This window comes from Hemitrygon akajei, chromosome 1 (genome assembly GCF_048418815.1).
Source record: "Hemitrygon akajei chromosome 1, sHemAka1.3, whole genome shotgun sequence".
Lineage (NCBI taxonomy): Eukaryota > Metazoa > Chordata > Chondrichthyes > Myliobatiformes > Dasyatidae > Hemitrygon > Hemitrygon akajei.
Window position 1 is genome coordinate 86,244,223 of NC_133124.1, and position 22,300 is coordinate 86,266,522.

General features: G+C 40.7%; 1 protein-coding gene across 1 annotated transcript in view; it reads left to right on the top strand.

The window, feature by feature from the left end:
• The window catches only part of LOC140728459 (protein APCDD1-like), a 37,323-nt gene that overhangs the window by 9,398 nt on the left and 5,625 nt on the right, over positions 1–22,300 (top strand). Inside the window, exons 2-3 of the mRNA XM_073047208.1 lie at positions 3,234–3,414; positions 6,319–6,850. Of these exons, the coding sequence (XP_072903309.1) occupies positions 3,234–3,414; positions 6,319–6,850 (713 nt within the window). The remainder of the gene's footprint in view (positions 1–3,233; positions 3,415–6,318; positions 6,851–22,300) is intronic.

Here is a 22,300-nt window from a genome sequence, read left to right on the forward strand (position 1 = left end):
GACGTTTGTCATGAAATTTGTTGTGTTGCAGCAGCAGTACAGTGCAAGACGTAAAAAAACTATGCTACATTAAGAAGTTTATAATAAATAAGTAGTGTAAAAAGAGAGTACAGTTGGCCCTCCTTATCCATGCGTTCCGCATGCGTGGATTCAACCAACCGCGGATTGGAAAAACCCAGAAGTTCTCTCTCCAGCACTCGTTGTTTGAGCATGTACAGACTATATTTTCTTGTCATTTTTCCCTAAACAATACAGTATAACAACTATTTACTTAGCATTTGCATTGTATTAGGTATTATAAGTAATCTAGAGATGATTTAAAAGTACAGGCAGTCCCCGGGTTATGAACGAGTTCCATTCCTGAGTCCGTCTTTAATTCGGATTTTAAGTCGGAATGGGTACATCCGGTATTATTTTGCCTCAGATAGTAAAACGTTTGTCTTAGTATATAGTATATATTTTACCTTTCTATGCATATAAAACACTTAAGAAACATACATATTTCAATAATTAAACCACTGCCTTGCTTAGTAATAATTGTAGCTTTCATCAGGGCAGGGCCTTTCAAATGCTCCATTAAAATTTTTCCAATTGTTGACCGATGTAGCCTAATACTTTTCCAATGACTGATGGTGTTTCACTTCTTACCAATCGCTTTATTACTTCCACTTTATTTTCAATGGTGATCGTGATTATTTTCGTGGACAGAAACACTGCGGATTCAGATCTGCGCCAGGTCCTAAAGTCCACCGCACTGATACAGGGTAAATAAGGTCCGGGGTTCCGCTGGTCCTAAAGACCATAAGATTGAGACAGTTTAAATAAGGGACTTGAGCATCCGCATTTTTGGTATCCACGGGGGGTCCCGGAACCAATCCCCCGCAGATAAGGAGGGCCAACTGTACAATCGTGAGGTAGCATTCAGAATTCTGAAGGCAGAGGGAAAGAAGCTGCTCCTAAAACATTGGGTGTGTGTCTTCTGGCTCCTGTACCTTTTCCTTGATGGCACTAATTAGAAAAGGGCATGTCCTGGATGGTGGGAATGGGTGGTTAATTAATCTATCAAAAATTAATTCCATTCCCAGGCTCATTGTAATTGGGGGATACTGTGATATCCTATTTGATGTAATCCAAGCGGTTGCTCTTTTTGAGGTCCTCACCATCTTTCAGGATAAAGCAGCTCACTGATAGGCAAACCCATCAATCACACCGAACAATTACTTCCTTCACTGCTGGTGCAAAGTGATTGCAGTGTGTGCCATATACACAATGCACTGTTGTAACTTGCCCAAGCTTCTCCCACAACTCCGAACCCACCTTTTCCACCAACAAGGTCAAGAGGAACAGCTTCATGGGAACGCTGCCACCTGCAGATCAATCTGTGAACTGCATCCCATCGCCAGTCCTTTGTGATCGGGTCAGGAATGCAGTGGTTCCATCGGCCTCCCAACGGTTATTAGGGGTGGATGATAAATGCTGATCTTGCAAACAACACCCACGTCTAAGCAATGATAACGCTGGACAACTTTTTTTTTTCAGAAGTGTTGCTTCCTCAGAATTTTTTTTTGCTTATGATAGACCAGTTGAAGCTGAACTCAAATATAATTTCAGATTGTTTGTAACATGTAGGAACTTGGAGAAACAAAAAATTAACTTTTATTGAATATAATGCATTTAATTACATAACGACACTGACACTTTGCAATAGTTCAACCAAGCTAAAAATGTTTTGTGATGGTTTTCTTGGTACTCTGTGTCTCAGGCTTCTCGCTTGAGTGTCCAGCAATAATCAGACAGCATTGATGGATTCCAATTGTCCTGATACCATTTCTCCATGACTACAATGTCTTGGTGAAGCCACTCACTGTGCTTGTCACTGACAGCACCGAGATCTGCAGGGAAGAAGTCTAAATGGGAAGGCAGAAAATGAATCCTTAGGGACATGTTGCACTTCATGCTTTTGTATGCTTGAAGCATGTTGTCAACCGGCTGCACGTAATCTGGTGCTCTGTAGTTGCCAAGAAAATTTTCAACAACATCCTTGAATGCCTTCCATGCAACTTTCTCAGGTCCCAATAGAAGGTCTCCAATTTGCCTGTCTTTGATAATCTGTTTGATTTTTGGACCAACAAAAATGCCTTCCTTAATGGCATCAGTTATTCTGGGAAACATCTTTCTCAAATATTGAAATCCTTTATGGAAATTTACAGCCTTTCTAAAACTTTTCCTGCCATGCAGCATCCACCATGCCTAAGCATGCCTGAACAGGATGAACAGATTTTTCAGTTTACATTGTGGGCAACATTTTAATTAACTTGCATTATGAATTGAAATGACAAATAAAGGCGGTTTAAAAAATTGGTGTGTGATAGCGAAATTTCATGGGGATTGTCATGATCAGCAGCCCAAAATCCATAAGATACACCCAAAAGTATTTAGGAAGCAAAATTTTTGTTGTCCAGTGTAATATATAAAAGGTTACAAAAAACTCAACAGATTAACCAGCAGGTTGGACCAGAAATGTTAACTCTGTTTTTCTTTTTTAACAGCAACTGCCTGGCTTGTTGAGCATTTTCAGTATTTTCTATTTTTATTTCAGATTTGCATCAGTTTTGTTATAGTGCTTATTGAGTCAACTAAAGAGATTTTTCTTAAGAATATACTTAAATAGCAGCATTTTAATTATATAGCTTTTAATACACTTGTTCATTTCCAAATCATATATGAAGAAAGATATTAAGGATATATGTCTTACTAATGGGATTGAGTTCTTTGGGGAGATAACAAAGAAGGAGGAAGGGAGGGTGGAAGATGTCAATGTTAGTAAGATATTTGATAAGGTCCTGCATGATAGACTGGTCCACAAGGTTACAGCACAAAGGAGTAACTGCGGGAAAGTATTGCTGGGGTAAAAGGTCAGTCATGATCTTTTCTTATTTCTAAACACATGTTTTAAAAGTCCAATAGTTTAGAATAAAAAAAGTGGCTCATACAACTTGAAACTGAAGATCTTGAAAATTGGCTAGATTAAGGAGATTATGGCACCAAATCATTCTATTTGTGAATGGTTTGTGGCATTCTTTATTAAATTTGTAAACTTGAATTGATTCCTGGAATTTCTTCCCATGATTCCCCATGGAGTGCATATTAAGGAATTCAACCAAGAAGTCAGTATTTGCCATGTTTAGCCTGGGTTCACTTCTGTTGATCTGTTGCATTGTGTTTCTTTCCAGAACTGTATGATGCTTCATCTCTACACTACTCGGAAGGAGCGCTCAACAAACCCATTGAGAAGATCCTTGGGAAGTTTAGCAAAGATTTTCAATGTCACCATATGTTAAAGCACCTGTACAATGGAGCTAGGATCACTGTACAAATGCCACCCCAAGTGGAGAGCCACTGGGTCTCCACAAGGTGAGTAAACACCAATTACAGCCCAAGTTGATAATGTTTATATGAAAATCTGATGATCAAGTATTTCTGCTAAGTGAATGAATATTACGGTCCTTTTCCATTCACGATCCATTTTATTTCTAGAGGGTTAACAAAAACATAACCTTGTCCCCAAGCACTGTCCATTATCTCTATCATCAATTACTTCTTGCATTGGTCCTGTAAATATCTAAATATATTGTATCTCTCTCTTTTAGCATCCCCTCAAAATGTTGCCTTTAATTTTCTTTATTCCTTTATTTACAATACTCTTAAGCTGTTGAGCATCTGTTTTTCTTACCCTTTACAGTCAATTAAGTCTTAAAATTACATGCAGCTTTTGAAGATTTTGCACTAACTCTTTCAAACTTGTTGACTTGGACACATAGTCTTTCATCCAATTTAGAATAATTCAGAATAGCTTAGAACCTGGCCAGCATTATACGGATGTTCAGTTAATGGGATCACTCACTATTTATCGTGCAGCTCAGGTTATACAAAGCTACCTGTGCCTGGATTTATGTTGTTTGTGCCAGATTTAGCCCTCTTGACTCAGAAGCTTTTTGAGTTAAAATCTCTTCAGACATCTCTCAAAAAATCTAGACTGACAGCTCTCTGTTGGCAATACCAGCGGACTGCAGGCTAGGGCAAGACTCTCTTCCTGAGAAATGTTTATTAACACAAAGAGTTCCCAAGTCAGAAACATGACCTTGAACCAATTTCCTACATGGCAGAAGATGCCTGCAGCCCCACAGTGGCTGGTCTTTCAAATGCTTGCTTACCTCTGAACATAAAATATCCAGTTGCTATTTTGAAGATAGAGGGTGAGTTATCCTGGTTAATATTTGTCTCTTTGCCAATGCCAATATTATCAGATTTGCCATTTTCAAGTAATTAATGTGTGCAAATTGGCTACTACATTCATAGCACTTCAGTTCTGTGTACACAAATTATTCACGGGCTTTAAGGTGCTTTAAATTGGTCAATGCATGTCTTATTATTTATTTTTTACTAAAATCCTACTCTAGCAATGTAAGTCCGAATACCTTCTGTTGAAGTAACTGTCAATTATTTTTTGTGCAACCATTTAATTATCCATCACCAAATTCCTCCCTGACCTTTTTCAGCAGAGGAACAAATTCACGGAGAAAGAAGTTTATAAAGGCCACATAAAAAAGTTCTTTCACTAGCATTTGCCCTTTTTTGTGTTCCCTGGTATTTTTAGTTATCAATAAAATGAAAAGAACTGTACAACTGACAACTTTACTAGTACACAAAGAATTCCCTGAGTAAATAAAAGTACAGAAGTCAGTCTCCTTGCTACATAACACCACCTATTAAGAGACAGAAGGGACTACTGAGGGGGTGTAGAATTTATTTAGGTAAAATATGCAGGTGGGAAGCAAAATCAAAAGTCAAGTTTAATGCAGACAAATATAAACTATCGATGCTCAGAAACATCATTTTGCATCAAACATACTCGTAGATGAATGAGCTCAAGGCACCATTTTGAAACACTGGAGAGTTAACTCTGGTGTTCTGCTTAATACAAATTCTCTGTCAAGCCTACTGGAAATAAAACAGATCATCTGGTGCTTGTGGGAATCTGATGTGTTGCAATTTTACAATGGGGCGACACTTCGTTTAGAAGAACCTTACTGACTGATGACCACATTGGGAACATCTATGAGTTTGTCAACTATATCCTAGCAGATTATAATAAATTACATAACATACGTTAGAAAGCTTATTAAACTTGACAGTCCTCCAATCAGACCACAAGCTGCAGCCAGAAGTTCTGATTGAAACAATTAATGTTCTTGTGTAAATCTGTGATGATTTGAGTTATTAAAATAGAATTGTGGCACCTAATGGGTGACCCTAGAGCTAAGGAAAAAGTAAAATAGAATGCTTCACTACAGGAAGATAAAGGGGATTATGGATGTCCAGTCCATATACACCTCTATCCCCTACCATGAAGGCTTCAAAGCTCTCCGTTTCTTTCTGGACACCAGGCCCAATCAGTTCTCCACTGTCTAGCAGAACTTGTCCTCACTCTTAATAATTTCTCCTTTGACTCCTCCCACTTCCTTCAAACAAAAGGTGTAGCCATGAGCACTCGCATGGGTCCCATCTATGCTTGCCGTCTTGTGAACAGTCTGTGTTCCAAGCCTACACTGATGTCTGTCCCCACTCTTCCTACACTACATTAATTACTGCATTGGTGCTGCTTCCTGCACCAATGCAGAGCTCATTGAATTCATTAACTTTGCCTCTAACTTCCACCCTGCCGTCAAATTTACCTTGTCCATTTCTGACACCTCCCTCTACTTTCTTCATCTCGCTGTCTCTATCTCTGGAGACAGCTTATCTACTGATCTCTACTATAAACCCACAGACTCTCACAGCTACCTGGACTATACTCTGTTACCGGTAAAAACAACATCCCCTTCTCTCATTTCCTCCGCAGTTGCTCTCAGGATGAGGCCTTTCATTCCAGAATGAAGGAGATGTCCTCCTCCTTCAAAAGGAGCTTCCCTTCCTCCACCATCAATGCTGCCCTCAACCACAACTCTTCCATTTCATGTATGTCTGCTTTTACCCCATCCTCCTGCCAGTCTACCAGGGATAGGGCTCCTCTTTTCCTAACCTACCAACCCAACAACCTCCGCATCCACCACATAATTCTCCAGAATTTCCACCATCTCAAACGGGTGATTGTTTGCTGGAAAGTAATGATATAATAACAGATTATATGATGACGGATTTTTGTGACTTCTTACTAATTTTTATCTAAACATCCCATGCTGAAAAGATTGGAAATAGTGTTGCAAAACCAAATATTATAGCTTTATTGTGAAGCTAATTAAATATCTCTCTCCACAGCTGTGAGGTAAGGCCTGGCCCAGAATTCATTACCAGATCCTATAGATTTTACTCCAATAATACCTTCAAAGCTTATCAGTTTAATTACGGAGACAATCACTGTACGCAACCGACCTACACACTGGTGATCATGGGAAATCTCCGACTGCGCCAGGCTTCCTGGATCATTCGAGGGGCAACTGAAGCAGACTATCAACTCCACAGGGTCCAGGTCATCTGCCACAGTAAGCAGAAGGCAGAGGAACTGAGCCACGGGTTGAACAGGTCGTGCCCGGGTTTCTTGCCAGGACAGAAGACGTGGGAGCCCAACGTGCGATATGACCTGGAGGGTGAGGAAGGTGGCTGCGATTGTTTCCGAGCTCTGAATTTCGCCATGCATGAACTGCAGCTCCTTCGGGTGGAAAAGCAACACCTCCACCACAATCCCGAGCAAGTGGTGCAAGAGTTGTTCCTGGGGGACATCCACACTAACTGGTCGCAGAGGATGTACAGCCGACCCTCCAGCTACCAGCCCCCACTGCAGGACGCTAAGGTAAATCTCGCTTCCTGGTAACATTCAAAGCAGGTAATGCTGGAAACCAGCTCTCTAAGATAGAAATAAGTCTTGAAAAACCATTGGCACTCAAAGTGATTCCAAAATACATCATGAAAAGTTAGCTTCCTTAGATGTTTTTCTTCAGTTTCAAATATTAGAGCAAAGATTTGGAATGCCATAATGTGGCACTACCATGATGTGTCAGGTCCGATTAGCATAAGGCAGGTGAGGTCATGGCAGAGGTGGAGTGAGAGAGGAGGCAGCAGGTCCAGGGGGTCCAGGGGGCTGGGGGAGGGAAGGAAATGAGGAGGACGGGAGCTGGAAGGATTTGAGGGAGTGCAGGATGTGGGGGAAATGGAAAATCAGTAACAATATGTGGGTGTTCTATTATGAGTCAGTCTTGTCCACCAATACAAAGTGATTGTCTCCATGAACTGACCTTTCCTTCACACGTCAGGCATCTTCTGTACTTTCAAAGGTACCTCTCTCAGCTTTATACTCCCTCCAGCACCATCACCACCCAGCTCCATCTGCACATTCCATTTGTTACCCTGACCAAATATTCAATATATGGCAATAGTTGATGTGTTTGTCCAAATGATTTGTACTTGATTAATACTGTAATGTCTTTGATTTATTTCAGTAAGTTCTAGTTTCCGATTAACGCATCAAATGTGGCCAATTAAATGAATCTAATGAATTATCAGGAATCTCTCAATTTCCAACTCTGCCGGTGTTGTCCCAGGGTATAGCATTCCACTACAAGGACATTCCTTACTTACTTTTCCATTCTTAAACAGTTAGGTGCCAATTTTTTACTTTAATACAGTGCATTGTGGTTTAAGGATCATATTAGGCGAATATTAACTGAAGTTCAGCAGCATTAATCATGTAGATTCTATCACCAGTCAAAGGATTTCTGCTGCTGACATGAATAAGCATTTCGACATTTGCTGGTCAGATTCCATGCTAATGATCCTTTAAGATGTCTGGTGCCGAAGGACAGCAGCAAATTGTAATTGTGGTCAGATTAACATCTCAGAAAGCACCTCCCAAACCCATGATTCCCAGCACCTACAGTGAGGACAGCAGGTAGATGGGAAGACCACCACCTCACAATCACACTCCATCCTACCTAGGAATGTACTGCTAGCCCCTAATCATCACTGGGTCAAACCCTGAAGCTCTCTGCCTGTGAGAGCAGCCGTACCACAAGGGCTCCAGCCCTTTAAGAAGGCAGATCTCCATCTGCATCTCGTTGCGACTGATATTTCCAGGGGCACCTTTAATTTATAATTGAATTGGAAGAATCCATGATGTGAGACACATGGAGCAAGAAAGTTGGAGCAAAAAAACTGCAGATGCTGGAAATGATAAAAAAAAATAGAAATAGGAAATAGAAATGCTCAGATCAGGCAGCATCAATGTGGAGAAAAACAGAAACAACATTCAAAGATCACTCATCGGAACTGGAAAAGAAAATGGCAAGCATGTTTTAATTTACAGAGAGGGAAAGGGAGGCAGCAGGGAGAATGTGTTTGACTGGATGTAGATCAATGTTACTGTTGTAACATTCCATTTATAAACAGAAGAGGAAAAAGAATGTACTTAAGCAGAATAGCACAGCCACAACTGTGATAACAAGGAAAAGTGTAATAATCTGAAATAGTTAAACTTATTGTTCTGTCTCAAGCATTGTAACATGCCCAGATAGAAGATAATGTGCTGGTCCTTGAGCTTATATTGAATACCACTTAAAACTGCAGAAGGTCAAATAGGGAGTTCAAATGGGTGACTGGAAGCCCAATTTCACAGACAAAACAGTGGTAAGTAATAATCAAATTCACACTCTGCCCTTCAATGCAGTGGAGCCCACAGTGTAACACAATATGCAGTTGGAGGGGTAGGTGCTGCATGGAGATGAGGGAGTGGACAAGTCAGTCCCCTCAGAAGTATGAAAGAGGAAGATGTGTATGGTGAAACCATATTGCATTCAGTGTTCCTGGAGTGACCAGAGTAGCTGACTTATTTACTAGGCATTCCCTTTCAGCCTCTGAGGTGGCACTAGGCTTCCAGTCCTCTGTCACTTAGTTCTGCTCTGACCTCTCTTCAGGCTCCTATGTTGTGGCTCTGGCAATGCCCAGTATGGACTTGGGAATCAACAACTCAACTCACAGCTGGGCATGTTGATACCTTCATAATTCAATTTTGAATGTAACAATTTCAAGCAAATCTTTTCTTGCTTGCCATAGATGGAAGACCAGGAATAGGCTATTCAGCCCATTAAGTCTGCACTGCTATTCAATCACGGCTAATTTTTTTCAACCCCATTCTCCACCATCTCCTTGTAATCCTTTAATCCCAAAAAGGAAGCTATCAATCTCTGTTGTAAATATAGCCAATGACTTGGACTCCACATCCTTCCGTAGCAATGAATTCCACAGATTCACTACCCTCCTCATCTAAGTTTTAAAGGATCATCTTTTTGAATTTTTATTTTTCATTCTTCATGGCTGTAACCTTCTGTATCAATTTGTTGCTTTTATCTCTTCTGCTCCTCAACCAAATGTTTTCAAAGTAATTGTAACTTTGTGCCTTATCCTGTGCATCCCTCTGTTCTCTCCACCTCGCCCTCTCTGCAACTTAAAGTATGCTGGTTTTCTTACCTATCCAGTTCTGATGAAGAGTCATGGATCTCAGATATGAAATCCAGTTCCTTCTCAACAGATGCTGCCTGCCCTGCTGAGCATATTTAGCATCTTCTGTTCTGTTTCCGAACAGGAAAATCCTAAGTTCCTTGCCTGGCATATAACTGAGCTGAATCTGGGTTTGTCTGGGAATCGCTGAATGGACTGGGGATTCATTAATATTTCTCTTGTTAGAAATGTGTGATACATAAACAAAGAAACGTACATCTGTGGATTCTTTCTGTCAACGTCAGTTATACATTCAACAACTGAGCAAGAATTCTGCTTTGAATCTCTATAACAAATATTTGATTTGGCTTATGGATTTCTTGCAAATGCAAACATTATGCCATCTGACTTCCAATTTCAGTGTAGAACCTCAAGCTAGTACAAAGCCTTTTATCTTGATTGAAGTCCAGCAAGTTAACAACACTACATGACGTTTTAGCACACTGAAGGCTCTGAGAGATTTCCTTAGCAAAGCTCCATGCCCCAATGCAGTTGCCTTGTCCTTATTTTAAAGGGAGTGATAATTAATTTATGGGATATGAGCAGACATTTATTGCCTGTCTTTTAAAATGAGAGGGTAATAGAGCCATTTCAGAGGATACATAAGAATCAACCACATTGTTAAGGATCTGGTGTTATCTACAGGCAGTCTGGGTGAGGGACTGAGATCTCCTGGGCTGACTAGCTTGTTTCTAATTATTTATAAATATTGTTCACTGACAATCATCTTAACAACAAATAATCTACTAAAGTGTTCTGAAGCTGAAACACTAACTTATAATTAACAATCAACCTTTTGATCTCCCAGAAGGGTAGCATTATGATAAAATTACAATACTAAATATCTAATGAGGTAAATTTACAACCCTACACTACAGCTGGGTATTTTAATTCACATAATTAAATCTGGAGTTAAAAGGTGGGTGTGCAAAACCCATTTGCTTTATTCATGTCCTTTATGGAATCTGCTACCCTTACATTGTCCAGAATATCATACGTATATGTGACCTTAGACACAGCACAGCGATTTGCTTAACAAGCTGTTCAGTTTGAGACCTATTATGGATATTTAATAAGGAGGCTTGTCCCACCTCTTCTTACCCCTTCCTTGCGTGCTTAATTTTCCTAGATCTAGACAGATGCAGCCTTTGCCCACCTTTGGTGACAGAGCTTTTAAACTTTGCCCTTTCTCTTTGGAACTCCCAGTCAAATGTCCAATGTTTAAATGTTACAGTCCTCAGAACCACTTTTTAGAATCTGGCATTTGTTTACCATGGCCACATATACTGAAATGCAGTGAAAAGGTTTTGCTTTGTGTGCTATATATAGGTACATTGTGATTCTAAAGTAAATCAGAATACAAATTGTTGTGTTGCTGTTACGGAGGAAGCGCAAAGCAGCTGCAACGATCACGACGAGGTAGAAGGGAGATCAAGATTTCACCTTTTAACATATGAAAGGTTCATTCAAGAGTCTGATAACAGCAGGATGGAAGCTGTCCTTGAGATTAGTGGCTCGTGCTTTCAGGATTTTGTGTCTGCCTGACAGGAGAGGGTAGAAGAGGCCACGGTGGGAAAGGGTCCTTAATTATGTTGGCTGTTTCCCCAATACATATGTAGTTTAGATGGAGTAAATGGAGGGCAGCCTTGTTTATGTGATTGAGTGAGTTCTATTACAACTTCCTACAATTCCTTGCATTTGGCGTGTGGTTAGGGTGTTTGACTAGCAACCTGAAGGTCGTGAGTTCGAGCCCAGCCAAGACAGCACTTAACCACACAATGCTCCGGTCTACCCAGCTGAAAAATGGGTACCGGCAAAAAAATGCTGGGATATTGTGATAGGCTGGCATCCTATCCAGGGGAGAGTCTCGTACTCTCAGTCGCTTCGCGCCGCAGAAACCAGCAGAAGCACCGGCCTGACGAGCCAGAAAGGCTCGGGACAGGACTTGGACTTCGACAATTCCTTGCACTCTTGGAGCTGTTTTCTTTGTTTCTGTTTTATGGATAGTCATCATGGAGATGGTGTGCTGAAGGGCTTGTTTCCATGGAGTATGACTCTAGGATAAGGACTCTTTCAATGCTGATAACTTTTACAAACCCCCAAAACTGTAGAGGTTTGATCAGAAAACAGCATCAACATGACATGGCACTAATTAGATCCTAGTCCCCAATGCTGGCCAGAGATTGGAAATGAAACATTGTGAGTGCTTTCAAGGAAGTAAGTTCTTTCCACTCTGCAGACAGGTGTACTGCATTCACATTGCCTGTAGTCATTCTGTATAAAATTCAAACAAAGACTATCCCCATAGCAACGGGTATTTTCAAATTCAGCACGACAAATACATATGGTATAAATGCTTTCTGATCATTGGAAATTTTCTCCTCCATGAAGCCATCCATTCTATGAGTCATAATGAGCAAAACATTGAATGAGAAGCTCAGATCTTTTCAATGAGCTAGTTGATTCCATTAACATCAGGGAACAGAATGTGGTGACTCCATGTATCATCTGTTCGGTAAGTCCCTGGCAGTGAAAACATAAACGGGCCGCTTGTCATTATCTTCAAAATTGGATACACTTCAAAGTTGTGGATTTTGTATTAGAAAATAACTAGACATCTCATTCCTAAGCATTGTCTAATTACCTCCATGGAAAATGTATGCTTCCAGATAGCGGGTCAGGACAGAATTAGACACATGCCATTTCTCCACTCATACCCGTCTCTCTCTACTGTGGAACAGAACATTGAATTTCACATTTAAAGGAGGTTTAGTAGGAGAGGGTAATGGTTGTGGAACTATGCCCAAAAATGATTCAGCCTTCCCATTTACATGTTCGCTTCAGAAGAATACACTGGAGAACAGTTACTCTGAAAGCAGCCATAACACCAGAAGATGTAGGTGCAGAATTAGACCATCAAGTCTGCTCCACCATTTCATCATGGCTGATCCAATTTTCCTCTCAGCCCCAATCTCTTGCCTCACCCCCGTATCCCTTCATGCCCTGACCCATCAAGAATCTATCAACCTCTGCCTTAAATATACATAAAAGCTTGGCCTCCACAGCTGTTTTTGTTAAAGAATTCCACAGATTTACCACTCTCTGGCTAAAGAAATTCCTCCTCATCTCCTTTCTCAAAGGACACCCCTCTATTATGAGGCTGTGTCCTCTGGTCTTGTACTCCCACCATCCTCTCCACATCCACTCTATCAAGGCCTTTCACCATTCCAGAGGTTTCAATGAGGTCACCCCTCATTCTCCTGAATTCTGAAGTGTATACAGGCCCAGAGCCATCAAAAGCTCTGCAAATGACAATCCTGGAAACATTTTCATGAACCTCCTTCAAACCCTCTCTAGTTTCAGCACATCCTTTCTAAGATAAGGGGTCCAAACCTGTTCACAATACTCCCAATTGAGGCTTCACCAGAGCTCTATAAACTTTCAACATTACATCCTTGCTTTTATATTCCGGTCCTCTTGAAATGATAGCTAATATTGCATTTGCCTTCCTCACCAAAGATTCAACCTGCAAATTAACCTTTAGGGAATCCTGCACAAGTCCCTTTGCACCTCAGTTTTTCGTATTTTCTCTCCATTCAAATAGTCAACCCTATGAACCCGAAACCTGGATCACTGAATGCCTATTTCTTTTGCGGGGGAGACAGTCCTATTTTGACTTTACCCAGAGCAAATTACACAAGTGATCATTTCTGATTGAAAATAAAGCAATTGCAAATTTGCTCCAAGTATTTTTACATATGATGCATTCTCCCCAGTCCTACATCCCAATATGCAGTCCGTTGATCACAACAATAGAAATTGGAGTTCAAGGCCACAAATTATAAGCATCATGAAACAACCTCAACAGCTTGGAAATCTGAGGTCCATGAACTAGACCTCGTCACAGGATCACAGGTGGAGAGGGTAAGCAACTTTAAATTCTTCGAGGTTATCCTTTCGGACGACCTGTCCTGGACTCAGCATGTTAATGCACTTACAAAGAAAGCATGACAGCATCTCTACTTCTTTACAAGTTTGCAAAGATTTGACATGAAATCTAAAACTCTATAAATGTGTGGTGGAGAGTATATTGACTCGCTGCATAACAGCCTGGTCGCCATCATGGACATTTACACTACACGCTGCATCCGCAAAGGAAACAACAGTATGAAGGACCCCATGCACCCCTCATACAATCTCTGCTCCCTCCTGCCGTCTGGGAAAAGGCTCCGAAACATTTGGGCTCTCACGACCAGACTATGTAACAGTTTCTTCCCCCAAGCTATCAGACTCCTCAATACCCGAAGCCTGGACTGAACACCTTGCCCTATTGTCCTGTTTATTATTTATTGTAATGCCTGCACTGTTTTTGTGCACTTTATGCAGTCCTGTGTAGGTCTGTAGTCTAGTGTAGCTTTCTTGTGTTGTTTTTTTGTATGTAGTTCAGTCTAGTTTTTGTACTGTGTCACGTAACACCATGGTCCCGAAAAACATTGTCTCATTTTTACTATGTACTGTACCAGCAGTTATGGTCGAAATGACAATAAAAGTGACTTGACTTGACTTGTATGGAAACACCAATGCTCTTGAATGGGAAACCCTACAAAAAGTTGTGGAGATGGCAGTCCATCACGGGTAAAGCCATGAGCACATTTTCACAGAGTGCTGTCACATGAGAGCAGCATCCATCATCAGGGACCCCACCCACTAGTTCAAGCCTCTTCCCACTGCTGCCATCAGGAAGAAGGTACAGGAGGCTGAGGACTCACACCACTAGGTTCAGAAACAGTTATTACTCCTCAATCATCAGCTTCTTGAACCAGAATCAGAATCAGGTGTAATATCACCGGCATATGTCATGAAATCTGTTAATTTAGTGTCAGCAGTACAATGCAATACATGATAATATAGAAAAATAAATAAATAAGTAAATTAAATTGCAGTAAGTGTGTGTGTGTGTGTGTATGTATATATTATTTAAATAGTGCAAAAACAGAAATAGTATTTTTAAAAAGGGAGGTAGCATTCCATGTCCATTTAGGCATAGGGGAAGAAGCTGTTTCTGAACTGCTGAGTATATGCCTCAGGGTTTTGTACTGACGGTAACAATGAGAAGAGGGCATGTCCTGTGTGATGCAGTTTCTTAATGATGGACGTCACTGTTTTGAATACTACAAAAGCTAGTACCCAAGATGGAGCTGACTAATTTTATAACTTTCTGCAGCTTCTTTCGATCCCGTGCAGTAGCCACACCACCCCCCCCCCCCCCATACCAGAAAGTGATGCAGCATGTCAGAATGCTCTCCATGGTACATCTGTAGAAGTTTTGAAGTGTCTTAGACAAACCAAATGTCTTCAAACTCCTCATTAGATCTAGCCACTGTCTTGCCTTCTTTATAACTGAATTGATATGTTTGGACCAGGTTACACAGAGATCTTAACACCCAGGACCTTGAAATTGCTTACTCTCTCCACTTCTGATCCCTCTAAGAGGATTGGTTTGTGTTCCCTCATCTTACCCCTCCTGAAGTCCACAATCAGATCTCTGATCTTACTGACATTGAGTTCAAGGTCATTGCTGTGACACCACTCAACTAGCTGTTATATCTCACTCCCATATGCCGTCTCATCTCCATCTGAGATACTGCAAATAATGGTTGTATCATCAGCAAATTTATAGATCGCATTTGAGCTATGGCTAGCCACACAGTCATGTGTATACAGAGAGTAGAGCAGTGGGCTAAGCACACACCCCTGAGGTGCGCCAGTGTTGATCGTCAACAAGGAGATATTATTACACACAGATTGTGGTCTTCCAGTTACAAAGTTTAGGATCCAATTGCAGAGGGTGGTACAGAGGCCCAGGTTCCATAGCTTATTGATCTGGACTATAGGAATGTTGGTGTTATCTAAAGAGGATAACTTCCCATCATTGAAATGTTCCCACAACCTGTTGACTCACTTTTCTTTCTCATGGTGTCAATATTTATTGCTTATTTATTATTATCATTATTATTTCTTTTTGTGTTTGCAGTTTGTAGTCCTTTGCATACTGATTCAATGCCTACATTTGTGCGGTCTTTCATTGATCCTGTTACAGTTACTATTCTATTATGGATTTATTGAGTACGTTGGCAAGAAAATAAATCTCATGGTTGTATATGGTGGCATATATGTACTTTGATAATAAATTTACATTTAACTTTACTGCTATGTAAAGACATGCAATAAGGAGCTGGGTAACTGGACAAGCAGCGAAGTTCAATATTTCCATATGCAATGTATATACTATGTATACATCTGGCTTATCAAGTCTATGCTAGCTCAGAGATATTTTTATAGATGTACCACAGAAGGTATAACACTCCCCACAAACAAAACACAACTCTGCTCTAGTGGACAAGCAGTATCCCAGAAACTTTTCCAAATATAATAATACTTTTCACATACGGGTAGAGTTAAGAGTTAAGGAAAGCACAGCGTAGTCACTATGCTGTAGACAAGCCGTGTCCCAGAAGCTTGTCCAAATATAACAATACTCTTCACATACAGAGGAGTTAAGAATTAAGGGAAAGCAGAGACATCAAAGAGGAAACACTGATGCTTTGAAGAGATAAAGTTCCACATCAGGCCTAAATAAATAAGAACAAGAATGTGGATATCAGTACATGAAGTATATTGTGAACGCATCAAAGTGAACAGTGGTGGCTCTTAATTCTACTTGCAAGAGATATGAAGAAGTGGCTTTGAAATTATGCTGTGTGAAGGAATGGGAGACCAAAACTGATACCTTCATCTAACATTCCTCCCTGTTATCTTAGAGAAGCTACCAAACCACATATTTTCAACAGCTGAACTTGTATAGAAGTGAAATTCCAAATGAAAATAAAAAATAAGTTATAAAGTAAAACAGCATATTATCTAAGTGATGAGAGAATGCAGAACTCAGAGGTGCAGAGGCATTGGGGTGCTGGTGCATAATTTGCAAAAGTCTATGGAAAGCAGTGAGGAAAGCTAACAAAATGTTATTATTTATTGCTAGAGGAAATTAATACAAAAATAAGATTAAACTTCAGTTATATAGTGCATCGATAAGACCACTTCAGGTGCTGGGTTTAATATTGTTCCATTTATTTAAAGAAGGATATTACTATTTTGGAAGCAGTTCTAAGGGACAAACACCTGGAGAAGGAGGATTGTCCAATAATGGCTAGGATTGTAGCAGCAGAATTTAGAAAAGTAAAGAGATTTCATTTACTCACATGAGATCCCAAGTGGACTTAACAGGGTCATTCTAGAGAGGGTGGTTTATATTGTGGGCATGGCCAGAATGAAGAGTAAGTATTTAAAAATAAGTTGTTGCTAAAATAGAAATGAGATGTGATTTAGGAATTTAGGACATGGAACAGGCCCTTCATTCCACAGTGTCTGTGCTGACTGCAATATTGAATGAAACTTATCCCATCTACCTGCACATCATCCATATCCCTGCTTTTCCTTCATGTTCATGTGTCTGGTTAAGCACCTCTATCATCTCTGTTTCCTTCACCATTCATGACAGCGCATTCCAGCCACTTCAAAATTTACAAAGTAAATTTATTATCAAAGTACATATGTCACCATATACAGCCCTGATATTCATTTTCTTGCCGGCATACTCAGTAAATCCAATAATCATAATAGATTCAATGAAAGACCACACTAACTAGTGAGACAAGCAATCAATGTGCGATAGACAACAAACTGTGCAAATACTAAATAGAAATAATAATAAGTAATTAAGCAGTGAATATCAAGAACATGAGATGAAGAGTCCTTGAATGTAAGTCCATAGGTTGTGGGAATAGTTCAGTGATGGGGCGAGTGAAACTGAGAGAAGTTATCCCCCCCCCCAGTTCAAAATCCTGATGGTTGAGGGGTAATAACTGTTCCTGAATCTGGTGGTGTGGGTCCTAAGGTTTCTTTACTTTCCGCCTGATGGCAGCAGTGAGAAAAGAGCATGACCTTGTTAGAGGGGGACTCTGTTGACAGATGCTGGTTTCATGCAACAGTGCTCCATGTAGATGTGCTCAATGGGCGGGAGGGCTTTACTCGTGATGTACTGGGCCAAATCCACTATTTTTTATTTGTAGGCTTTTCCATTCAAGGGCAATAGTGTTTCCATACAAGACAGCAATGCACCCACTCAATATACTCTCCACCACATATCTGTAGAAGTTTGTCAAAGTTTTTGATGTCATGCCAAATCTTCACAAACTTCTAAGCAGGTAGAGGTACTATCTTGCTTTCTTTGTAATTGACCCTACATGCTGGGTCCAGGACTGGTCCTCTGAAATAATAACACCAAGGAATTTAAAGTTGCTGACCCCCTCCACCTCTAATCCCTGATGAGAACTGGCTCTTGGATCCCTGGTTTTCTCCTCCTGAAGTCAATAATCAGCTCCTTGGCCTTGCTGATACTGAGTGAGAGGTTGCTGTTGTGGCGCCACTCATTTAGATTTTCAATCTCCCTCCTGTATGCAGATTCGTCACCACCTTTGCTTCGGCCATTGACAGTGGTGTCGTCAGCAAACTGAATGTGGCATTACTACTTCAATTATTACTTCTCTTTGTGTAAAAGAACTTGCCTGCATATCTCCCTTCAACCTTCCTCTCTCACCTGCAAGCTATGCCCTCTAGTATCTGACATCTTGACTCGAGGAAAGAGATTCTAAGGATACAAATGCCTTTAGATATTTTAAAGCAGTGTTAGATAGATTGTTTTTGAAGCAAGGATGAAATATTATCATGGTTTACAGGAATTTGGACTTTAGATTATAATCAGATGAATCATGAGTTCATTAAATGACAAACATAGGATCTGAGAGATCAATTCCTGTTCCTAATTCGTATACTCGTCCATACAGCCTTTTGGCACATTGAATTCAAGCATTCATTTATATTAATCCTGTATGAATCCTTTATTCCCACCAGATTCTAATTGATTCCCCAAGATTCAATCACTTATCTATACATTAGGAACAATTTAAAGTGACTGATTCCTCTCCTAACCTACAAGTCTTTGGGATGGGGGGGAGGGGTGGAGCTCGCATAGTCACAAGGACAATGGTGAATTCCACATAAACAGTACCCAAGTCCAGAGTGAACCTGGGATCACTAGAGATATGAGGCAGAAGCTCTACTGGTTACACTACTGTCCCTCTCCATTCACTTAATAGTCATGCACAATGTTCACTCCCTCACCACCCTAACTGGCTATAATGTGTATCATCAACAAAATGCATTGCTTTCCTTATTTAAGCTACTGTTAGTGTCTTCCAGACCTATGATCTTCCCCACCTAGGAGGGCAGGAGTAACAGATAACGTGTGCGTCTCTCTTGTAGTCATACACACCATCTGGACTTGTAATAATATTGCTGTTCCTTCATCGACACCTTGACTGGATTCTGGGATTCCTAGTCCAACACCAGCAGTTTCAGAGATCTGAAAGAAAAACAGAAAAAGCTGGAGGTCACGCAGCATCTGTGAAAGAAGAGCTATGGCTTCAAGTTGAAGAATTTCAGCAAAGAATCTCCGATCTGAAACATCAATACTCTTTCCCTTTCCACAGATGTCACCTAACCTGCTGAGTACTTCCAGAATTGAGTGTTTTCATTAACAAAGAGGAAGTAACCTCATAAGAACTGTAGGATTCAGGGTGACCTCTATCAGCAGCCTCACTAAGCAATTAGGGTGAGAAATAAACTCTGGCCTTGTTAGAGATGCTGTCATACAAGGCCAGCATTAGGGAGCAAAAATTTTCACCTTTGTGTTCATCGAGTGAAAGAATCTGGACTTTGTGGCACTTCTTGTATTTTTATTTTGTTCCGTTCACAGAAGAATCTGGTGAGCTGCCAAAGGACTGGGCATCGTGCAACGAAGTTCAGAAATAGGCTTGAATTATCAATCGGTTCACTGATAGAAGGAAAATGAGCAGGATAAAGAAAGAGCAAAACTTTTGGGAAATCCTGAATTAATCAGAGGATGAACATTAAGTACAGCTGGCATCATAAATTCTCATGTGAATCCTTTGACATTCTCCGGCACACAACTTTGAAGTTCTGCCATTAGTTAGTCTGGTCTTTAGCAGAGTGAGTTATGGACATGGAATGCTAACTTATTCCCAGATCCAGTGCACTGCAGACCCTGTGATAAAATGTTTCTTATAAACATAAGTGCACAAGAAAAAGGCTTTAATTTAGATAAGAAAAGAACTCTTCAAAGCCAGTGATTCTTGCTGTTTCCCACAGTCTATTAGCATTGGAGATTGAGAGTGGGGGTGAAGGGTGAAGAGGTTGGGTGGTGACTCAACGGCATCTAGGTTTGATATACTTGCCTCCAAATTCATCTGACCAGACAGAGGCACTTAGTATGTAGGCTGAGAAAGTCATTTAATTGATTTCAGTAGAAATTAATTTTGGAGGCAGGTTCAAACAGTTGCCTCTCCCACATTCATACGTTTGCTTCAATCAGCAGCGATACATTTCCAAGCAAAGTCAATTTTTGTTAAGTGAAAAGCCTCAACTGATAATTTGAATCATTGGATTAAAACAGATAGAATTTTTTTTTGCATTGGTGTTTAACTTTGCTTGTAGGGTATCTGAGGAAACATCATAGCTCCGATTAGCAAGGGTCAATCGGATTGCTAAGGGACTTCCTCTGCCATGTGAGAATTAATGCTGGGAGTCACCCATGTTTCTTAATGGAAGCCCAGTTCCAAGCACGGGCACAATCTTCCAATCTGTCGCCCGTCATGCCAATTTTTCCTGCATTACATCTCAGAGGATCTATCCTGGGCCCAACACATTGATGCAATTGTGAAGAAGGTACGCCAGCAGCTATACTTCATTAGGAGTTTGAGGAGATTTGGTATGTTACCAAGATAGTAGCAAAATTCTACAGATGTACAGTAGAGAACATTATGATGTGTTGCACCACCATCTGCAATGGAGGCTCCATTGCACAGGATTGAAGGAGGCTGCAGAGGCTTGTAAACTCAGCCAGTTCTCCCCACCATCGAGAACACCTTCAAATGGCAGTGCCTCAGGAAGGCGGTACCACCATCACGGGACTTCATGTTTAGGGCCATGCCCTCTTTTCATTACTATCATCAGGAAGGTGGTACTGGAGCCTGAAGATCTACATTCTATATTTTAGCAACAGCTTTTTCTGCTCTACCATCAGATTTCTGAACAGTCCATGAACTCCTGAACATTAACTCGCTATTTATTTTTTGCACTACATTTTTTTATTGTAAATGATAGTAATGTTGAAGTCCTGAGCTACACTGCTGCAACAAAACAACAAATTTCAGGACATTGTCAGTGATAACAAACTTGATCCTTATTCACTATATATGTGGTCTGGTCATGGGTCAGTATAGACTTCTGCCGGCTTTCCAGCTCACAAGCTGCACTGGGCCTGTTCCAACTTAAATCTGATACATAATAACGAATGAGGAACATTGGCTTCAATGTTTTGAATTAGTTGTAACGTTTAATGGTGGCGTTGACAGCTGATGACCTGGGGAAGGAGCCTCATCAGCTGCCATTAGACATAGAACATAGAAGAACACAGCACAGGAATGGGCCCACCAGTCCATAATGTTGTGCCCGACTAATTAAGGTAATGACACCTAATTACAGGCTGGTGGCGCAGTAGCATCAGCACAGGACTGTGGGGCGAGAGGTCCCAAGTTCGAATCCGGCCGGCTCGCTGGGTTGAGTGTCAAGCTAGCAACTCGACCTTGTAAAAAAACACCTGGAGAGGGATGGGCTCCATCAGATGCCCAAGACACACTGTACGATGAGAAATCACCAAAAAGATTGTCATGACAGCGCCCTGACGACTCCATCAGGAGTTAAGAGCGAGCACACACACCCACACACACACCCCTAATTACACTAAATACAGTACTTTTGCCTGCACATGGTCTCTATCCCACCATTCCCTGTATATTCATCTATCTAACAACCTCTTAAAAGCATCATATCTACCTCCAGTACAGACTTTGGCAGCACATTCCAGGCATGCACCACTCTTGGTGAAAAAAATCTTGCCCCATACATCTCCTTTGAAACTGCCCCTCTCACCTTAAACATGTGCCCTTTGCTTTCAGACATTTCAACCTTGGGACAAAGATTCTGGCTATGCCTTTCATAAGACCATAATTAGAATTAGGCCATTTGGCCCATCACGTCTGTTCCATTATTTCATCATGGTTAATCCAATTTTCCTCTCAGCCCCATTCTCCTGCCTTATCCCTGTATCCCCTCATGCCCCAGCCAAACAAGAATCTATCAGCCTCTGCCTTAAATATACATAAAGACAGTCTCCATAGCTGCCTGAGGCAAAGAATTCTGCAGATTTACCACTTTTAGGCTTTAGAAATTCTTCCTCATCTACATTCTAAAAGGATGCCCCTCTATTCTGAAGCTATGTCCTCTGGTCTTAGACTCTCCCACCATGGTAAATATCCTCTCCACGTCCACTCTATCAAGGCCTTTCACCATTCGATAGGTCTCAGTGAGGTCACCCCTCGTTCTTCTGGATTCCAGTGAATACAGGCCAGAGCCTTCAATTATAGATCAAGCCTTTTTGGCTTGGAAAACTAAGGGTTTATTAAGATTTTCTGATTTATTTTCGGACAATTGTTTTATGTCTTTTGAGCAATTATCTAATAAATATAATTTGCCTAGATTTCATTTTTTT